Source organism: Ziziphus jujuba, chromosome 2, assembly GCF_031755915.1.
Source record: "Ziziphus jujuba cultivar Dongzao chromosome 2, ASM3175591v1".
NCBI lineage: Eukaryota > Viridiplantae > Streptophyta > Magnoliopsida > Rosales > Rhamnaceae > Ziziphus > Ziziphus jujuba.
Window position 1 is genome coordinate 9,038,730 of NC_083380.1, and position 22,532 is coordinate 9,061,261.

Genomic DNA, 22,532 nt, shown 5'->3' on the forward strand with positions numbered 1-22,532 from the left:
CATTTAGACAACGTAGTATACTTTACTTTAGTGCTTCAGCATTATTAAATTACATATTGTAATTCAGCAATTACAATTTTTCCAGAGGGCATTTGTAGTTTCCCAACAGTTTCGTCGGTAATTTCCCGAGGGTGAACAGTCATCAATTTTTTGCAAACTTTGATACACTTTTATGAAATTTTTTGATTTTCTCTCCTTAGTACAATTATAGAATCCATGTTTTGCATGTTTTTTCATTCAACACACCTTAGGGGCCTTGTGGGGTAAAAAAAATTGGCAAAACAATACGTACTGTACATCCTCGGGAAATTACCGACGAAACTGTCGGTAATTTTTCCAGAGGGCATTTGTAGTTTCCCGACAGTTTCGTCGGTAATTTCCCGAGGTTGAACAGTCATCAATTTTTTGCAAACTTTGATACACTTTTATGAAATTTTTTGATTTTCTCTCCTTAGTACAATTATAGAATCCATGTTTTGCATGTTTTTTCATTCAACACACCTTAGGGGCCTTGTGGGGTAAAAAAAATTGGCAAAACAATACGTACTGTACATCATCGGGAAATTACCGACGAAACTGTCAGTAATTTTTCCAGAGGGCATTTGTAGTTTCCCGACAGTTTCGTCGGTAATTTCCCGAGGTTGAACAGTCATCAATTTTTTGCAAACTTTGATACACTTTTATGAAATTTTTTGATTTTCTCTCCTTAGTACAATTATAGAATCCATGTTTTGCATGTTTTTTCATTCAACACACCTTAGGGGCCTTGTGGGGTAAAAAAAATTGGCAAAACAATACGTACTGTACATCATCGGGAAATTACCGACGAAACTGTCAGTAATTTTTCCAGAGGGCATTTGTAGTTTCCCGACAGTTTCGTCGGTAATTTCCCGAGGTTGAACAGTCATCAATTTTTTGCAAACTTTGATACACTTTTATGAAATTTTTTGATTTTCTCTCCTTAGTACAATTATAGAATCCATGTTTTGCATGTTTTTTCATTCAACACACCTTAGGGGCCTTGTGGGGTAAAAAAAATTGGCAAAACAATACGTACTGTACATCCTCGGGAAATTACCGACGAAACTGTCGGTAATTTTTCCAGAGGGCATTTGTAGTTTCCCGACAGTTTCGTTGGTAATTTCCCGAGGGTGAACAGTCATCAATTTTTTGCAAACGTTTATACACTTTTATGAAATTTTTTGATTTTCTCTCCTTAGTATAATTATAGAATCCATGTTTTGCATGTTTTTTCATTCAACACACCTTAGGGGCCTTGTGGGGTAAAAACAATTGGCAAAACAATACGTACTGTACATCCTCGGGAAATTACCGACGAAACTGTCGGTAATTTTTCCAGGGGGCATTTGTAGTTTCCGACAGTTTCGTCGGTAATTTCCCGAGGGTGAACAGTTAGCTTATTTTTTGCAAACTTTGATACACTTTTATGAAATTTTTTGATTTTCTCTCCTTAGTACAATTATAGAATCCATGTTTTGCATGCTTTTTCATTCAACACACCTTAGGGGCCTTGTGGGGTAAAAACAATTGGCAAAACAATGCGTACTATACATCCTCGGGAAATTACCGACGAAACTGTCGGTAATTTTTCCAGGGGGCATTTGTAGTTTCCCGACAGTTTCGTCGGTAATTTCCCGAGGGTGAACAGTTAGCTTATTTTTTGCAAACTTTGATACACTTTTATGAAATTTTTTGATTTTCTCTCCTTAGTACAATTATAGAATCCATGTTTTGCATGCTTTTTCATTCAACACACCTTAGGGGCCTTATGGGGTAAAAAAAATTGGCAAAATAATACGTACTATACACCCTCGGGAAATTACCGACGAAACTGTCGGTACTTTTTCCAGAGGGCATTTGTAGTTGCCCGACAGTTTCGTCGGTAATTTACCGAGGGTGAACAGTTAGCTTATTTTTTGCAAACTTTGATACACTTTTATCAAATTTTGGGATTTTCTATCCTTAGTACAATTATAGAATCCATGTTTTGCATGTTTTTTCATTCAACACACATTAGGGGCCTTGTGGGGTCCAAAAAATTGGCAAAATATGCCGTACTGTACACCATCGGGAATTACCGACGAAACTGTCGGTAATTTTTCCAGAGGGTATTTGTAATTTACCGAAGATTTCCTCGGGAATTACCGATGGTGAACAGTTATTGACAAGAGAATCATGTACAAAAACTAAAACAAAATCTGAATATGGAAGAAATTGGATCCTTTCACAAATATGGAAGTTTCCTTTTTTTTTTTTTTTTCTTTTTTGTTTATTACATTTTGGTATCTTTTTTTCTACAAAAATCCAGCTGAACACAACTCTATAATTCCTATGTTCCAAGATTATGTATAAGATTCGAAACATATTGGATACAAAGTCCTACAAGGTAGCAGACACGGCAAGACTTTGCTGGCATACCTCATGCTGAACCAGAATCCTGATATCCCAAACAAAAATATATAAAAGAAAGAAAAAATTTGTGAAAAATTAAGTGAAAATTCAAACTCCAATGCCTATTATCAACTGGCCCAGCGTGAAGGATTCTTTTCACATATACCAGGTTAGGCCATCTGCCTCTGTGCTAATAAGCCTTTGCAATTCAAATTTTTTTATGATGCTGAAGAATGATGCCTAAAATTCACACAGCAGCATGCATCTCTAGCCGTCTTCGTGCTAAGATTTTCAAATTTGTTCAGAATGCTTTGAAGCAACCTGTGTGTCCACCGTTCTTGTGTCATGCTTTCTCTTGCTTCGTCTCTTTGATCTACATGTGCGGGTCTTTGTAGGATGCTTTACAGCATGCTCTTGGATGCCCAACACTACATTTTCATTGGTAGGGAGTTCAGGAGGGGCATCAGGCCATGGTGTGCGTTTTGATGGTACATTGACCTCCAGAAGAGGATCAATTATCCATCTGTAAAGAGACCACACTAATGTCAAATGCATGTGCATAGGAAGAGATTCTGCTAAATGAATTTTAATTAAATAGGCAATTGACTGTCATGATTTTTGTGTGTCAATGATATATATTGAAATTTAGATGGCTTGATGAGGGGTGGGGGGAAAAAAAGCATTTCCATATGACAAAATTATTGACTAAAGGTAAAGATTTGCTGAACCAAAGTAAAATAAAAAGAAGCATGCTACATAAAATCATAGTACAATTATATAAGTCAATTGTTTAAAGGATTGTAGTCAAATTGCAAGTAAGAAAGCCCTTGGGAATGAGGTCAGAGGACTGAACAGAAATACATTGAAATGCCACACCAATACCACTTGACCACTTGAAACAATGCAATGACATTCACTTGAAAAGAGAAGTTGAGCATCATTGTCACATTCACAGGTAGGTTACTAATTTTAAGTTCTACCCATGTGTGATATTCAAAATCACAATTTCACAGCCACAATTTTATGCTTTGAAAATAAATTAGAGATGCATAGTACTTAGAAATTGAAGGATATAACAGCAGAAAGTTTAACATGACAAGATTATTACAAAACATTTCTACCAATTGTATATGATCATTGGCACTGTTGACTCCATCTATGCTTCAAATTTTTTAAACAACCATGACAGCTTTCAGAATGCAAAAACCATATGCACTATAAAATGGAAAATGGATTGGAGACACAATAGGAAAGAAGATATGGTACCTGTAGGGCCAAACCATAACCGCCATTCACATCTTGCTCGAAATAAAGTAACTGGAAAATAAAGCAATTAGATTATAAATTTAATGTCACACCAGCAACACAAAAGAAAATGCAGATGCAGAGAGAGAGAGAGAGAGAGAGTTCATAGTCATCAAACATGGTATATAAACAATTTAAATGCAAAAATATGAAATATACATACCTTAAATTTGCTTTGTGCATTTGAAGTAACTCTTTCTACAATACCACACCCGGCTTGTTGCTCGTTGATCAGAACACCAAAGAAATGAGCATTTTGCTTATCCACCTGCAACAAAACAAAATCAACCAAACGGAAAATTCCAGAAAGAATGAAAGTCCATGATAACAAACATGAAAGCACCTTTCCACTAACTGATGACAGAATGGAATGTATCCCTACTTGGCTGTACTCCATCCAGCATCATATCATCATACATATCTCTCAGCAAGAAATGCCTACCACCACCGTTATTTAAAAAAAAAAAAAACCAGAACACAACTTTCACAATTTCTCTTTCATAATTTCTCCCAACAAAAAAAAAAAGTTCCCAACACCACTAACAGAAAATCAAAATTAGAGCTGTTGCCTACCTGTTGCTTCTGCTTCTGCTCCTAGGGCTCTCTAAAATCCTGCAGTTTTCTCTCTGAGTCGCCTCTTCACCATCTCCTTCAAAACGCGCAGTCTCCACGCTTACAATCCGGCCGATTCATGAAAGGAAACAGAGGGCTCCTAAGGTCTGGTTATGGATAAAGAGATGGAGGGGAAAAGTCGAAGAAAGGAAAGAAAAAAACATATAAAAAAAAAAACACATAAGGGTATTTTGGGATTTTAAAAGATTGGAGGGGTAGATCAAAAAAGAAATGAATTGAGGGGGTAAAATTCATGAAGCTCGGTCCTACAGGGGTATTGGGCCAAATTCCCCTACTTATGTATCATTCTTTCCATTATATTACTGGACGGTGAGGGGTTATTATAAGGAAAGAGCCAGTGGTTCAGCCGCTATGGCTTACCTTTATGATATGGCACCATATACTTCAATTCTTTAAAACCGCTGCACAGCTCCAGGATCGTACATTCCATCGACGAAAAAGCAAATCAGATAAAAAGGGTATGTAAAAGAATTGTCAACTTAAAAACATCAAAAATTTCTAGCAAAAATATAAAATTTATTAGAGGGTACATTTATCAATGCCTGGTTATGAAAGGAATAAAACAACAAAAAAAACCTGATTTAACAGATAGAGGGACTAGGGATAAATACCAAAACCAAAAAGAAGTTGAACAAATTTTATATCTTGTGGAATTTATAGGTTCTATACATGTATAAGAGCTACTAACCTGTGTAAAATGAATAAGATACAAAATACATACATGTATAATGGCTTAAGTAACTAATCCATGACCGTATTCTTCCCCAAATGAACTAATCTGACCAGAAAAAACCCATGCATAAATGAAGCATTAGAAGAAATCCTCCATCCATCAATGACCGCCTATGCTGTTCCAAAACCATTTTCCCTCATTCAACTTCGCTTTAATCTCAGTTCTGGCAACACGAATCAAGAACAAACTTGCAAGGAAAATAGAAAGAATTAGCATTAAGAAGACACTGTTCCATCCCCTAGTGGAAATATACCCTGCCAATAGTGGGCCTAAAGCTGCCCCAACAGAACCAGTGCCATCTATAATTGCACTTACAGTAGCTAATGCACGAGAATTTCCTCCAACCATGGTCTGAGTACCAAGATCAGTAGCAACAGCCGTTGTAATGAGTGAGTATGGACCATTTACAAGCAATCCAGAAAGAAACATCAAACTAATATTGGCAAACATGGAGATGCTTCCATAAACCCTGTAGAAAAGGAGGGCTGGAATTGATAGCAACAAGAATACAATTGATGTAACAGCACGAGCTTCAATTACATCAGAGATGAATCCCGCCAAAATTCCTCCAAGGACTCCTCCCATATCAAATATAGTTGAAAGGATCCCAGCAGTTTTGTGTGACAAATGCACTCCCACAACAGCTAAAATGCCAAACAGAATTCATAAATAAGAGAACCTTGTAAATTGTAACACATTCAAATGCATAGGGGAGCCCATGAAAATTAAGCAGATTTAATCGTTTAGCAGTCTTTAATTATTTCATGATAAAAATTAAATACCCAAAGGCATATTTATCTTTATGGGGAAAGACACAGAAAAAGAAACCTATTGGCAGTCCTAAAACAAAGCAGATTTAGCTGTATGTTCACAGATGCCAAAGAGTTTCTTATGCTCATCATTCTTCATGAAAGAAAAGAGTAAATAATAATAATAATAACAATAATAACAAAGAAACAGAGACAAGATTCTCATCTTGCCATTGCCAATTCATGATGCATTATAGAGCACTAACCACAAGAAGACAAATATAATCCAACTCTGAAGGGAAAGTCATAGCACAACCTATAGGAAAATTTTTATGGCATATTCATATAAACTCATCCTATTTGACCAAGTACCTGTGTGCCTTATGTAGAAGGGCAACTAGTATAGAAAAGTGTAAGCCACCAGCTTTGAAAAGAAGAGACAGAAAGCAAATGGTGCTACACCTGGTAGCCTCCATGCCTCAAAGAATCCAATTGCGGCCAAAGAATCAGAGTCCCCTGTTTCAAGAAGACCAGCTTTCTCTGACTCCACTTTCTCCTCTGAACTCCTTACACTATCAACTTCCGCATCCATTTCAATCTCCTTGCCGGGAGACTCAAACCCCAAATCATCCAGACTAACAACGAGAAACATAAACACTACAATGCCAACCACAATCATCAAAACTCCAGGCAAAACAAAGGAAAATCCCCACCCAAATTCTAAAACACCTGATGCTAAAACTGATCCAACAATGTTTCCCACAGAGGTGTGCGAATTCCACAATCCCATTATCAAGCCCCTCTTTTCTTTCCCAGACCAGTTTCCCACAATTGCCACCACACAAGGCCACCCAACTGACTGAAACAATCCACAAACCACTTGAATAGCAAGAAAGAATCCCAAAACATGAACTCCCAACCAATACCCTAGGCCAAACATTATTGTAAAAATGCCACTGCCTATCATACCAAACACAAGAAAGTACCTCAAATGGACCCGATCACCGACATGGCCGGAAAAATACATTCCAATGGAATATACGGAAAGAAATGCGAGATCTAGCTCGCCTAGCCGGTGTGTTCCACGTGGACCATTGAAAGGAGCCCAACCAGCATCAATCAAGCTCGAATTCAATAAGGTTGAGTTCAAATTACTCTCGGTTAGGGATGAGTTTGAGTGATCATTTGGTCCAAGAACACTCTTAATAATGCTTGGAGGTTTTCTAGAGGCATGAAAGGAAGCATAGGCGAGGAAAGTTATTACTAGGACTAAGATTTGGTGGAAAGCTAAAGTTTTTTGTGGGGGTTTGAGAGATGGGAAGAGATTGAGACCTGGAGGTGGGTTTAGATTTTTGGATGGCATTGTAATCCAACTTCAAAATAACAACAACAACAACAACAACAACAACAACAACAACAACACAGCAATCTACACAGAAACCCTAAATATATTGATCAAAGAAGAAGACAATGATGGATGAGGGCCTTAATTAGTAGCTCTGTGAATTCACTAATTATAATATTATAAAAATAAAAAAATAAAATAAAAATAAAAAAAGACAACTATGATTCTGGAGAGCTTTGATAGAATCCACCACTAACAGACAACCAAAATTAGAGCTGTTGCCTACCTGTTGCTTCTGCTTCTGCTCCTAGGGCTCTCTAAAATCCTGCAGTTTTCTCTCTGAGTCGCCTCTTCACCATCTCCTTCAAAACGCGCAGTCTCCACGCTTACAATCCGGCCGATTCATGAAAGGAAACAGAGGGCTCCTAAGGTCTGGTTATAGATAAAGAGATGGAGGGGAAAAGTCGAAGAAAGGAAAGAAAAAAACATATAAAAAAAATAACACATAAGGGTATTTTGGGATTTTAAAAGATTGGAGGGGTAAATCAAAAAAGAAATGAATTGAGGGGGTAAAATTCATGAAGTTCGGTCCTACAGGGGTATTGGGCCAAATTCCCCAGAAAACTATTGTAATTTATATCAAAAATTAGATTCTTTCAATAATTCTTAAACGGCGCCTCTTAAGTTTTTCTTTTGGGCCGGTCTCCAGAAATTAGTTTCATTGACAAATTTATTTTTCAAATGTTTGGTTAGTAATGAAAAGTTTAGGACACATAATAATTATATTAATTTGTGTTTTAAAATTAATAATAGATTTGTATTTAATAAAATATATAGAGTAATTAAAATAAATAAATAAAAAGTTTGGATTAAACTATTTGGAAAAATGGTATGATGTGTATGCCAAAATGATATTTTTGTTAAATTAAAATAATTTATAGTATTTAGTTGGTTTAAAGGGAACGATATGTTACAAAATAATCATAGTTGAAGGTTTATTTGTTATTTTAATAGTTTAAAAGGTTATTTATTAGTGTCAAATAGTTCAATACGGTTTATCTAATTTACCCTAATAGTAGTAGTAATAATAATAATAATCATAATAATAATTATTATTATTTATATTATTGTTATTATATTGTAATTAAAAAGTTTTTAAGAACATTATAGTAAAAAAATCACTTTTATCTTCCAGAGCTTCGTATTGAAATATCTGCTTTTAACAGGACGAAAGGAGACGAGTGGGTAATGGAAAAGCTCCAGATGTTTTTCAAACAGCTGAAGGGAAGCAACATTGGGAGTATCAATCACGAAATAACATAGAATGAAGTGTTAATATTATAACTTATGGAATGTATAGCCTTTTGCTCATGCAATTCTATCAAACTACAACAAGTATCTAATATCGTACAGCAGCCACTGCCACATCAACTGCAAGAAATTTCAGAGCTTGGTTTCTTCCTCAGCCAGAAACTTTAACCAGCTCCTGGTTTCCAGATGGCTGTCAAGTTTCGTTCGCATGTCCTGGGAACCAAGGAAGTCCTGGTTGAAGGCACTGTTTTGTTTCGGGAATTGGGACAATAGTTCCCAAAAAAATGCGCCATAGATAGAGTATTATTGTGACCAGCAGTGCAGCACCAAGTGCATCAATAGCAACTCTAGGCAAGTCCCATGGATCGCCAGGTTTCTCGTCAATTCTGCAGATGCAAGTGAATCGGTATCAACTGAATCAGAATATTGATTGACTAGTGAACAATATTATCCTGACAACTAATACATATAAAATTTGTCCTTTGGCTGGATTTGTATAAAAGCATCGGTACTTATTTTACACTAGTGTAACTCTTCTCCATCAGATTCAAAAAGCACAAAAAAGAAAAGTATAGTTGAGTATGCATTTTACAAGGGTTGAAGAAAGAAAGATGATTAATAGTGATTGAATAGCCTGTATGGGTACAAAACAAGAAAACTAAAATCAATCCTACAGTGGCTCATACTCGGTGTACTCATTGACCTAAAACCATACTGCTTGAAAGCTCATTTTATTGACCACGACAAGTAGACAAAAAGTTATAACCAGCATGCACACTGAGAAAAATATCAGTCCATAGCTTTAAATTAATCATATAATGTAGCTTAAGTTTTACAGGTTGTTTATTAAAATTACCACCTAGATAGAACATATGGAAAACTTAAAAACTATGGACCCACATTTTTCTACATGGTGACAAGACGGCTAACAGGTCAACAATTTTCTAGACAAACACCGAATGGAGAATGACTAAAAAAATTCAATAGTCTAATTGTTCAGGTTCTTACCTTATAAACATAGGGAAGCTCACAAGGAAGTAGATGGCATAAAATAAGGATCCAACTTTTGTACATAGATGCTCGGTCCACAAATTGATAGTAAGGAAACTGCACATGTTAAAGCGAAACAACATTATCACATTTCCCAGCCACAGTTTATTAAGAATCTTTAATTCTTCAAGTGGTAACAATTCCAAGGAAGGAAATTCACTTTTTATGAGTTTCAGCATGTTAGAAGGATGTTGCCTCATTTATTTTCCAGAAGAAAGCGCAGAAAGATGATGTGTGGGATCACTCCACATACATAAGAAATGTTAATGGGTGATAAGGAGATGTTTTCCTAGTGGATACCATATAGAGTATGAGCATATAATTCATTTTGCTACTGTAGCAAGTAGAAATCCAAAGGACAAGTTAAAACTAGCCAATTAGAAGGCTTGCCCAGGGCCTATTTTGCTAACAGGCCACCATGGAAAATGGTACAAAACTTATTTTTCTCAGGAAAGATCCTGTTAATAATTTTATGAAACGTGTATTATCACATACATTAGAAATAGCTATATAGTCTCCAGCCATGGTATGAAATAGGCCAGAGCCAAAATCCATGCAGCCTCAAAAGCCGACTGAACATTTTCAGGCAAGTCAGCACTAGAATGGCGTAGTCTTCGAAGTGTCATGTTTGACATAACATGATAAAATGGGAAGCATGCATGCGTGAGAAGGAAAGTAGTATGTGGTACCTGCACAAACACCGAAAAAAATTTAGAAAAGATGGTAAGTAATCAGTCTAATTGCTTCATTTCCAGTTTACTGCCTTACATTGTTCATTTTCCATGATGGAAAGGTATATGAAGCTTCCAAAACCGTGAAGAAACAGTGAGTCCAAAGGTAATTTCCAACATAGATAAAGATAATTATCCAGACACTAGCCTGCAAGAACAGAGCTGCATAGTATCATTAATGCAATGCGAATAAATAAATTAGCAAAGACGCAGTATCAAAAACTTTATACCTAAAATCAACAAGAATTTTCAAGTTGCTAGGCTTCAAGGGAAAAAATGGAGGTGAAAAGTTGGAAGACGGCTTTCCTTTATATGCCATTTTTTTTTGTTTTTAAAAAGTTCAACAATTGGTAACTTCTTTTGTTTTTAAAAAGTTCAACAATGATTTCATCAGCAGGCCACTTCCGGGTATAAAGTAGTTAAATTGAACTTCGTCAATAAGACATGTCTGAAACAATAAATACACAGACAATGTGGCAAACAGATTCAAAAAGGCACATCAAATATGCACCCCAACATTCAGCATCAATTGGCGAGCTAACCCAATTCCCTTAAGACTACACCGCATGTGTATTAAACAAAATGTTTTTATAACCCATATGATATTTATGAATTAATCAATGGCTTCACCATCAATCAATATGAACTACTCATGTTCCAAATTGATGTCTAATTATGGGTTTGAATGTTTTTAGAAGTGTTTAAAATATCAACACTAAATTATTGATAATGTTTAAAACATTTTTAATAAATCTATATCACATGAATTTTAAACTTTTCATAATTATATGGTATAATATCTATTTAGTAGAAAATGTTTTTGATAAATTACTTTTAAATGAATTCTGTTTATATCAAAATTAAGTAATGATATGTAATTTTTCAAAAAATTTATAAGTAATTAAAATTAAACCCATTAGCTTATTGAATCTTGAGAGAGAAAAAGAGTTGGAAAGAGAGAGACAGAGAAAGAGACAGATAGAGAAAGAGAGCGAGAGAGACAGAGACGGGAGGAGAGAGACAAAAAAAATAAATAAATAAATAAAAACAAGCTGAAAACGGTGGCAGAATTTCCTCGGACGCTAGCACCTTGGACCTTGTGTTTGGTTAATTTTGGATATGGTGGTGATAAAATTTTAATTTTTAAATGAAAAATAATAATAGAATACATTATTAGATTTTTTTTTAATTTTTTTTTATGGAAATAAGTTATTAGATTAGAGACATGTTTTATTTTTATTTTTTTTTTATTAGGAAATCATTGAAGATTAACTAATTTAATTTCTGCCTACCAAAGGAGGGTTTAGATTCATGGGCTGAACCAGTAAAGCCCAGGGGCACGTGTCCCATCAAATTATTTTTTAAAAAAAGAATTATATAAAATTTTCCATATATGCATTTTTACCTTTGTGCCCCTCTAAAATCGGAAATTTTTTCTCCACTTTGTCTGATTTGGACTTTTTATTTTTCTTTTTACCTTTATCTGGTGTTTGTTTAATATAAGTCTAATGATCCATTATATCAAATAAAAATTATACATAGATATTTTTAAGTATCATGCAAACATTTTAGAATTAATTATCAAGTCTTTTTTAAGCCCTTTTGCAAAAAAAATAATAATCAGTCTTTTTTTAAAGCTAACCAGCAGAAAAGTCTTTACCTTTTTAAGCTTTTGTCCTTAATTTTTAACAATAGTATTTGTAAATTTCTATATTTTATGAATAATAAGCACTTACTTATCATATCTTTTTGAGCTTAATCATTGTCTTACCATTTTTTTATTCTGATCATATTCATTTATAATAAAATTTCTGCTTTAAAAAAAAAAAAAAACTAATTTCTTGGAAAAATTACTTGGGGCCGCCAATGCTTAGATTATGTTGAGATATACCACCATGGCATTACTCCTCTACATGTACTTACCAACATTAACGAGTATGTTTAGATTTTATTTTATTTTATTTTATTTATTCTTTTTTGTGTACAAGGATGTTTGGATTTAAAATTAACAAATTTGATAAGAAAAATTACTTATTAAATAATGCTAGAGATACTAATTAGTATACCATAAAATCTACTAAAATGTAAAGTTATAATTTTTTTATTTTATTGGTTGGAATTTTAATATATAGATAAAAGAACCCAATTTTGCTAAGGGCTTGCATGGAGGAGGACATGTAACCGATCAGTGATAGCATATTACATGATTTGTTAGACTCTACCAAACTAAATTATTTAGTACATATTAAGCGAACAATATAAATATGTTCAGTTAGAACTAAACTTATTTTTATATTAAAAACTGAATTAATTTTTTTATAATAGAAACAAAAAATTTAATTTATCCGAGTATATAAATTCAAAAATTTTATTCAATTGTTTTAAATATTATTATATTTGATGGAAAATGTCTAATTAATAAAATATTCAAACCTTAAACACATTTATTGAAAAAATTATAGCAAAATATGATTAAGGTTGGAGCCTTTGAAGGCATACTCTCCTCTGTCAAAAAAAATTATATTTAAAATGATTAAATAATATGTGTATATATATACACGTATATAAATTATATTACATATAAATGAATTAAATTTCTATGTTTCTCTCTTTAAAAAAACAAAAAAAAAAATCTTTAAAAGCCAAAAGTACATTTAGTTACTTTCAAACATTGTTTGGTTGTTAACAATTTAATATTGTTTGGTTGATGTAACCTCACAACTTAATATTATTTAGATTCATGTAGAAAACCACAATTCTATTTGTTGTTTTAATGGTTTAATAGTTTAAGAGGGTTGTCGATTACAATATATTTTAACATAAATAAAAGGGGTATATTCCCAATAGTTTAACCATTAGACAAAGTCTACGACTACATAAGGATCAAAAAGTTCAAGAAGTTTTATGTTAACTTATATTATTATTGAAAAAAAAAACTTATATTATTATTACTAAAAATAAAATAACTTTTAGCCTCCAGAGCTTTGTATTGAAATGTCTGCTTTTAACAGGAGTGGGTGATGGAAAGCTTCAATGGAGGTTATTCAAACAGCTGAAGCAAAGCAACACTGGGAGTATCAATCACGAAATAACATAGAAAAAAGTTTTAATACGATAACTTATGAACGTATAAACTTTTGCTCATGCAATTCTGTCCAACTCCAAGTATATCTAATATTGTACAGCAGCCATTGCCACATCAATTGCAAGAAATTTCAAAGCTCGTTTCTTCTGCAGCCAGAATCTTTACCCAGGTCCCTATTTATGAACGGTTGTCAATTTGCGTTTGCATGTCCAGGAAACCAAGGAAGTCCTGGTTGAAGGCACTGTTTTGTTTCTGGAACTGGAACAATAGGTCCCAGAAAGATGCGCCATAGATCGAGTATTATGGTGACCAGCATTGCAGCATCTAGAGCATCAATAGCCACTCTAAGCAAGTCCCATGGATCACCATTTCTCGTCGATTCTGCAGATACAAGTGAATCAGTATCAATTGAATCAGAATATCAATTAACTACTGAAGAAAATTGTCTTGACAAAGAAATATATGGACCCACATTTTTCTACGTGGTGATAAGAAGGATGCATGTTATGAATGTAATTGGTCCAACAATTTTTTTGGCAAACACTGCACGACTAAAATGATTCCAACAGTCTAATTGTTCAGGTTCTTACCTGAGAAACATTAGAAAGCTTACAAGGAAGTAGATGGCATAAAACAAGGATCCAACTTTGTGCATAGATGCTCGGTCCACAAATTGATAGCAAGGAAACGTGGCAAATCCAAGGAAAGGAAATTCACTTTTTATGAGTTTCATCATGTTAGAAGGATGTTGCCTCTCTTCTTTTCCAGAAGAAAGCTCAGAAAAATGGTGTGGGATCACTTCACAATTATAAAAAATTTTAATGGTTGATAAAAAGATGTTTTCTTAGTGGATACAGTATAGAGTATGGGCATCTAATTCATTTGGCTTTAGAAAAACAACAGACAAAGCTGTAGCAAGTAGAATTCCAAAGGATAAATTAAAACTAGCCAATTAGGAGGCTTGTCTAGGGCCTACGTTACTAACAGGCCACCATGGAAAATAGTACAAAACTTATGTTTTCTCAGGAAAAGATCCTACTAATAATTGTAAGAAACGCGTTTTATCACATACATTAGAAATAGCTATGGTATCCAGCCACGGTATGAAATAGGCCAGAGCCAAAATCCATGCAGCCTCAAAAACCCACTGAACTTTTTCTGGCAAGTCATCAATAGAATGACGTAGTCTTTGAAGTGTCATGCTTGACATAACATGATAAAATAGGAAGCATACATGCGTGAGAAGGAAAGTAGTATGTGGTACCTGCACAAACACCAAAAAGAATTTGGAGAAGATGGTAAGTACTCAGTCTGATTGCTTATATTTCCCGTTTACTATCTTAGATTGTTGATTTTCCATGATGGAAAGGTATAAGAAGCTCACAAAAGTAATTTCCAACATAGCTAAAGATAATTATAGCAGACACTAGCCTGCAAGAACAGAGCTGCATGGTATAATTTATCCAATGCGAATAAATAAATTAGCAAAGACACTGTATCAACAAACTTTATAACTAAAATCTTGAAGAATATCAAATTGCTTGGCTTCAAGGAGAAACATGGAGGTGAAAAGTTGGAACACGAGATTCCCTTTTAATCTCATTTCGTTAATAGATGCTCTATCCAGATTTTCCACTGACTTTGGATATGTGGAAGGAACACTCTAAACTTGGATCAATTAGTAAATAGGCCGCACTTAGTTTCTTTTTTTTCTTTTTCTTTTTTTTTTTTTTTTGGTAATTAGAACTGCATTATAAAAGCGCAAAAAGAGTGCCCAAACAGGGCTTAAAAAATGGAACTAAGTTTCTCTGTCACAATCTGTACCCCAAGAGCCTGGGGAATATCCTCTAATAGGGGATTGATAAAATAAAAATCACTGTTAAAAGATACAGATAGTTTTGCTGTCAAGTCAGCACAAAAGTTAGATTCCCTAGCTATACATTCGAAGTTCCAAGGATGCAATTGAACCTGCTGCCTCAAAAACAAGATGTCATTCCAGGACTCCCAAGGAGTGGGTTCATTTTCTGGCAATTGTTTGGTTCACTACATTCTGCGCATCACTTGGCCAAAGAACTTTGCTCCAACCTTGATTGTTAACCAGATTCATGGCCCATCCAATTGCTTTGATCTCTGCCTTCTTCGGGCTCAGAGTAAAGAGGTTTGATCAATAAGTAAATTGGCTCCACAAAGACACTTACCTTGACCCAATACCGTTCCTTCCAACACATGCTGCTCTCTGCCTGTAAAAAAATATTCGAGAAAGAGAAGGAAAAAAGGATTCAGAATGTCAACAAATTGTGGAAAACTAAATACCAGTTTTGAGAGAGCATTACTACTCATAAACTAAAGAGTAATACTATTTGAGGCCAAGAAAGTCCTGAAAAAAAAAAAAAAAAAAAAAGAAGCAAAGAATCTGGGTTAATTGTCAAGTTTGTGGACTTTAGTCCTAAAAATCAATAGATAACTTCTTTTGTTCTTAAAGAAGTGAAACAATGATTTCATTGGGAGGTCACTTATGGTTGTAAAGTTGATTGAATTGAATTTCGTTCATAGGAGTTGCTCATATTGGTCTGACATGTCTGAACAATAAATCATAGACTATCTGGCAAACAGATTTTTCTCTTTTCTTTCCATAGACTATGTTATTGTTTATTTCATGTATTTCTTATATTTATATTTATTTTTTAAAAACAATACTTTTTAAATTTTTTATTAAAGTTTTACTATTTTAAAAAAATAATTTTTAATGCACGTTCAAATTTTTTTATTGGATTTTATTTATTCATTTTTTAGGAAATCTATTATATGAAAAGATTATTATTTTTATTTTTGAAAAATCACATCTTAATTTTTTATTTATTTGCAAAGTTCTTTAAAATATAACAGTACTATTTAATAATTTTTTTGTATTTAATTGATTTTTTTATTTAAAAATTTTACATTTTGCATCTTAAACTATATAGAATTGCACTTTGTATCCTTATTTTTTACCTCATGTATTAGTCATATAATAAATTTATTAAAAAAGTAATAGAAAAAATAAGAAAAGTGTAAGGTGCAAAGGAAATTGAAATTTAAGGTGCACAATACCAAACAAAAAAGTTTAAGATGTAAATGCCAAAATGGTATAGTTTAAAATGTAAGTGTTCATATCCTAAAAAAAATGTAAAAGCACACTTAAGCACTGCTGTTCCTTGTTCATTGCCGCCAAAATCACTATTGTCTTACAACTTTTTGCCATTTCTTCAATTTTTTTTTCGTTTTATCTCAATTTCTCTTTATTAATGTTGTAGATTTATTTATCAAAAAAAAAAAAAAAAAAGATATGTTCCAGATTTTTCAGAACCCATAAGCGGGTCTTTGGTTGGGCAATTATACTTTGAGCAAATATGGATGATTTATGCACAAGTGACTGTACTCTTTGTTATGTAACTGAAAAAGGACAATATATGGATAATTTTCTACTCGAACAATGAGGAAGCAAGATTTTGAATACGGTAGAGATAAATTTAATTTTTGTTTTTTTATTATTAGGTTACTCAAAATTTAAAATCTCACATCTCTCATATATAGAAAATGTAGACATTGCCATTAGAGATTCTCCTAGCGGATAGAATTATAGCGGATAGAATTCTAGAAGTGACTGCTCTACCCAATTTTAATTTTTAAATGAAGATAATAATAGAATAAATTATTAGATTAGATTTATCCAATTTAATTTCGGCCTACCAAACGAGGGCTTGGCTTATGCCGAGGTATACCACACCATGAATCACCCCTCCACATATAAACATACTAATATTAATTACTAGTGTATTTGGATCTAAAAATAACAAATTAGACAAGAATTCATTATTTATAGTCTAAGAAAAAAAGAATGCTTTATTATACCAGATTTTGATAATGATGTAAAATAATATGTTCCATGTCAAGATCATGTAAAATAACCTTAACAATTGGTCTTTTGTGTCTTTTTAAAAAATTAAATCATGCCAATCAGAAATTTCATTAGACCCAAAATACCCTTAACATTTTTTTATTTATAAATTGGAAATTGAGAATAATAATTGATTTAATTAATGATATTTGTATGTGTGTGTGTGTTGGGATTCATAAACCAAATTATTAAATTTAAAGAAAATAGGTAGGAAAGTTGGGAGTTGTTCCCAATATATAATCATATGTATGTCATTTCAAATTCCTGGAAAACTATCCACAAATAATTTACTAAATAATATAGTTATTTATATGGACATTATGCAGAATTATTTGTTTATATTTAATTTATATGCATTTGTCGACTAATAAAATAATAAAATATTATATTTGACACATCATTTGATAATCTATAGCACTATTAAAAAACTACTTAGACATGTTGATTTTTTAAAAAAAAAAATAGAAAAACAGATTTATCTAGCATAAAACTTAATTTAATTATTTAAAGTTATAAAAGTTTTATTACTAACCAAAAACTATTGGAGGAAAACTAATTTATAGGAAAATAATTTTCAAAATTTACAATCTTTCAACAATTCCTAAATGGAGCCTTTTTTTTTAAATTCTTTTGGGCCCCGTTTCCAGAATTTAGTTTGACAAAATTTTCTACTTACACTGCATTCATATGTGAAATTACATAAAAAATAATAAAAAAATAACTCTTTTTATTTTTATATTTTCTCATTTTTTGCAATTTGGGTATGCAAAATCACATCATCTCCTTGTTTCTGATCCCTTCCTTCAAGCTCACAAACGCACGAGGCGTGTCTTCCCCAGTAATGGCCCGGCCGAGCCACCACCGCAGCTTTGTTGATCGCTGGATGGGTATAGAGCACCGATTCAACTTCCACACAACTCAGATTCTGGCCGCCGCTGATTGATAACGTCCTTGGATCGATCTCTGATCCCTAAATACCAATCTGGATGCATCACGGTAACATCTCCCCTGTACAACCACCCATCATCCTTCAAGCATTTTGTCGGCAGAATCTTACACGACCCTTTTTTATTATTTATTTTTAATTTATTTTTATTTTTACAAAGCCTAATTTGGAAAATAGAATTTTAAAGATTTGATATTTGTACAGCAGCAATTGCCACATCTAACTCCAAGAAATTTCACAGAGGCTTCGTTTCTTTCGCAGCCAGAAACTTTAACCTCCCAGGTCACGGTTTCCAAATGGTTGTCAAGTTTCTATATGGGTACAAAAGAAGAAAACTAAATTCAATCCCTACAGTGGCTCATACTCGTTGAACCAAGTGGCCTAAAATCATACTCCTTGAGAGCTCATTTTGTTGGCCACAACTAGACAAGTAGTTATAACCAGCATGCACATTGAGAAAAATATCGGGCTATAGTTTTAAGTTAATCATATAATGTATCTTAAGAAGGATAACGGGTCAACAATTTTCTAGACAAACGCCGAATGCGGAACGACTAAAATGATTCAATAGTCTAATTGTTCAGGTTCTTACCTCGGTAACATTTGGGAAACTCACAAGGAAGTAGATGGCACAAAATAAGGATCCAACTTTGTACACAGATGCCCAGTCCACAAATTCATAGTAAGGAAACTGCACATGTTAAAGCAAAACAACGTTATCACATTTCACAGCACATAGTTTATTAAGAATTTAAAAATCACATCAAATATGCACCCCCAACCATCAGCATCAGTTGGCATGCTTACCCAATTCCCTCAGGACACCAAAATAATAATAATAATAATAATAATAATAAGTAAATTTAAACTAAAAGTAAATACTAAAAAATAAAAAACCAGAAAATGTAGATGATAAACTTCAACCATCGAACTTCCCAACGACCAAAATTGGTATCAGAAAAAAAGGAAGTACTGAAACCAGTCCCAGAAGCAAATACTCCATTTATGTGAAGCTCTGCAAATAACCAATAATAATATTTCATTATAAAAACATAAGTCTCTACGAACCCAAAAATAATAATAATAAAGTAGTTGAACTATGTAACAAATGAAAATTGATACTCTACCCATCACATCTGGCATAGCATAAATAAATAAATAAATAAAAATCTCTGGGATGCTTCAGATTACCAACAAGACCCACGAACACAAACTAAAAGGAGGTTATTGGTGATTTTCTAAAAATATAGGATTTATGTACAACTATGACACAATTAAGAGAGTTTAAATGATATTTATCATATATATTTATCATTATCATGTAGAATTTGTTACAAAAAATAAGTTAATATTTTTATAATAAAATAAAGAGAACAATGCACCTCGGTACCTTTTAAAATCACCTAATTCTGTTTTGGAGCTCTAAAATCAATTTTATCACATAAATACTTTTATTTTAAAAATACTTACAAGTATCCAATTAAAATGGACGAAAACTGTCAAATAGAGGTCACGTGCGGTGCATATGACTCCCAAATGTGATTTTTCATAATTTATTTTTTTAGATTTTCTCATTTAAAAAAAATTAGAGTTTGAAATAAAATATTAGATGTTCAAAAAATATTTAAGAGCCCAAAAAAAAAAAATCAGATGGTAAAAAGAATTATGAGTACACAATAAAAAACATTAGATGTTCCCCAAAAAAAAAAACTTTAAAAACTTGGGGAAAAATACCAGATAATTAAAAAAATTGAGAGCTCAAAAAAATACCAGATGTTTAAAAAAAAATTTTGAAAGTCCAAAAAAAAAAAATACTAAATGTTCAATAAAAAAAAAATGAGAGAGTCCAAAAACAATTATATTAAAAAAATTTTTAGAGCCCATAAAAAATACTAAATGATTAAAAAAATCTGAGTGTCCTAAAAAAAATACCAAATGTTAAAAAAGAAATTCTTAGAGGTAAAAAAAAAAAAATACAAGATATTCAAAAAAATCTAAAAGTTTAAAAAAATACCAGATGATTAACAAATTTCAAGACTCCAAAAAATTATCATATGGTATAAAATAATTTTGAAAGCTTGAAAAAAAAAATCAGATATTTAAAAAATTCTAAAAGACTAAAAAAATACCAGATAATTAAAAAAAAATTTTGAGTACCCAAAAAAATTCCAAATGGTAAAAACATTTTTTGCAAGCTAAATAAAAAAAATCAGATGTTCAAAAAAACTTTTGAGAGCCCATAAAACATTTGGCATTTTAATTAAGCTTTAGGAATTTTTTTTACTATCTATTTTTTCTGGACAGTTAAATTTTTTAACCATTTGGTATTTTTTTAGGCTTTTAGAATTTTTTTTTTTAATCATATGGTATTTTTATAATGTTCTTAAAATTTTTTTACCATCTAATATTTTTGGACTCTGAAAAATGTTTTTGGATACCCGGTAATTTTTTTTTGGCACTCAAAATTTATTAAGTGTCTGACATTTTTTTGTGCTTCTGGAGTTGTTAGAACATGTAGTACTTTTATCGGGCTTTTAAAATTTTTTAGCATCAGATATTTTTTATCATGCTCTCGGAATTTTATCGTTTGGTATTTTTTTGGGTGCTAGGATTTTTTTTGAATATCTAATATTTTTTTGGGTTCCCAGATTTTTTGTTTACCATCCAGTAATTTTATCATGCTCTCATAAATTTTTCGCTATCTGATTTTTCTTAGCTTTCAGATTTTTTTAACATCTGATATTATTTTAGTCTTTCAGAATTTTTTTTGAACATTCAGTATTTTTTTAGGCATTCAAATTTTTTTAACTATCTTTTTTTTTTGTGATTTCTGAATTTTTTTAACATTTGATATTTTTTGTCGTGCTCTCAAAATTTTTTTACCACCTGATAATTTTTTTGGGCTTTTGGATTTTTTTTTAAAATCTGATTTTTTTTGTTTTTTTCGATTGGTAGAGTTTTTCTTGAATTTTTTTAAATAAGAAAATCTAAAAAAAAAAAATACAATTTGAAAATCACATGCACTATAGATAACTCATATTTGACGTTTTCCATTAATTTTAACTGAATTGGATCAATTTGTAAAAAATTTTAAAACAAAAGTATTAATATAACAAAATTTATTTTAGAGTCCAAAATGAAATTAGATAACTTTAAAAAAAATACAAAAATACAAAAATACAATTATCTCGAAAATAAATAAGTTATTTTTTTATGAATAAATAAATAAGTTGATGACCATTCAAAATATGAAGAAACATATAATGGCCTATTTGGTAAAAAGGAAAATAATTGAAGGAAACTAATTCTTGGAAATTAGTTTTTTAGAATTTAGTTTTTCCGAAAATAATTTTTTTGGGATTTTTTTTATAATGTTTGGTTAATTATAACAATCTTAATACAATGTTTATTTTTTTCGTTGAATATTTTTTGGATAATATGAGGAAAATAATATAAATTATCAAAATACCTTGAAAGTTATGTATGTTTAAAATCATATTATTCTTTTTTATTGTAATTATATTTTAAAGTATATAATTTCTTTCAACTAAAATATATAAATAATATCTTTATAATTAATCTTAATTACAACCCATAATATGACACCTCATAAATTATATTTCAAAATAAAAAATAATAACAAATACCCTAATATCAAAAATAATAAATAAAAAATATATTGCTATAAATTATATGATGCCAGCAATATGAATAATTAAAATGAAGTAAAAATTATAAAATAATATGTATCCATGATTAAATCATTAAAGCATATATGAGTTTGACGCAAACCAAAAAAAAAAAAAAAAAAAACATATATGAGTCTATTTAATCAATCCTATAAATTAAAATAGTCTAAGTTATTGAATTTTAAAAATTAGAAAAAAACAAAACACAAGACATTAATAGCCTATGGGGTTGCAACTATTTGGGCAATCATATTGAGACGCAACTCTCCTGATAAGTTAAGAACATATTGATATAAGATGGATCTTCATAATAACTTGTGCTGCATCCAATTTTTGTTGAAGAGTTGACTCTTCCATATTATGTACAATTGTAGCCACTTTTCTAAAGGATTTGAATTTTGGTTGAAAGATGTTTTATATAATTTTGTGAAATTTCAACAAGACAAGAAATTGAAAAAGCTATTTCACTTACTATCAATCTTGTCATGTTTAAAATATAATGTCATAACACAAAAAATATGTTTAGTTATATATATAATTCTAGCAAAGATAAAAAAATAAAAATAAAATAAATAAGAAAAAAAAAACAAAAGAAGAAAAGTAAAA

The 22,532-nt window shown here is 31.7% G+C and overlaps 1 protein-coding gene and 2 pseudogenes across 1 annotated transcript; all 3 read right to left on the bottom strand.

The window, feature by feature from the left end:
- Window positions 1-2,324: 2,324 nt before the first annotated feature.
- LOC125420915 (putative glycerol-3-phosphate transporter 5) lies at window positions 2,325-7,210 on the bottom strand (annotated as a pseudogene).
- A 1,273-nt stretch (window positions 7,211-8,483) lies between these two features.
- Window positions 8,484-9,936, bottom strand: LOC132800601 (cycloeucalenol cycloisomerase-like). Its single transcript, XM_060814684.1, has 2 exons — window positions 9,497-9,936; window positions 8,484-8,874 (listed from the first exon to the last, which is right to left on the bottom strand). Exons 1-2 carry the CDS (start codon window positions 9,736-9,738, stop codon window positions 8,682-8,684), a joined length of 435 nt encoding a protein of 144 aa, XP_060670667.1. The 5' UTR covers window positions 9,739-9,936; the 3' UTR covers window positions 8,484-8,681.
- Window positions 9,937-13,544: 3,608 nt separating this feature from the next.
- On the bottom strand, window positions 13,545-19,380 carry LOC107404396 (cycloeucalenol cycloisomerase-like; annotated as a pseudogene).
- Between the last annotated feature and the right edge of the window lie 3,152 nt (window positions 19,381-22,532).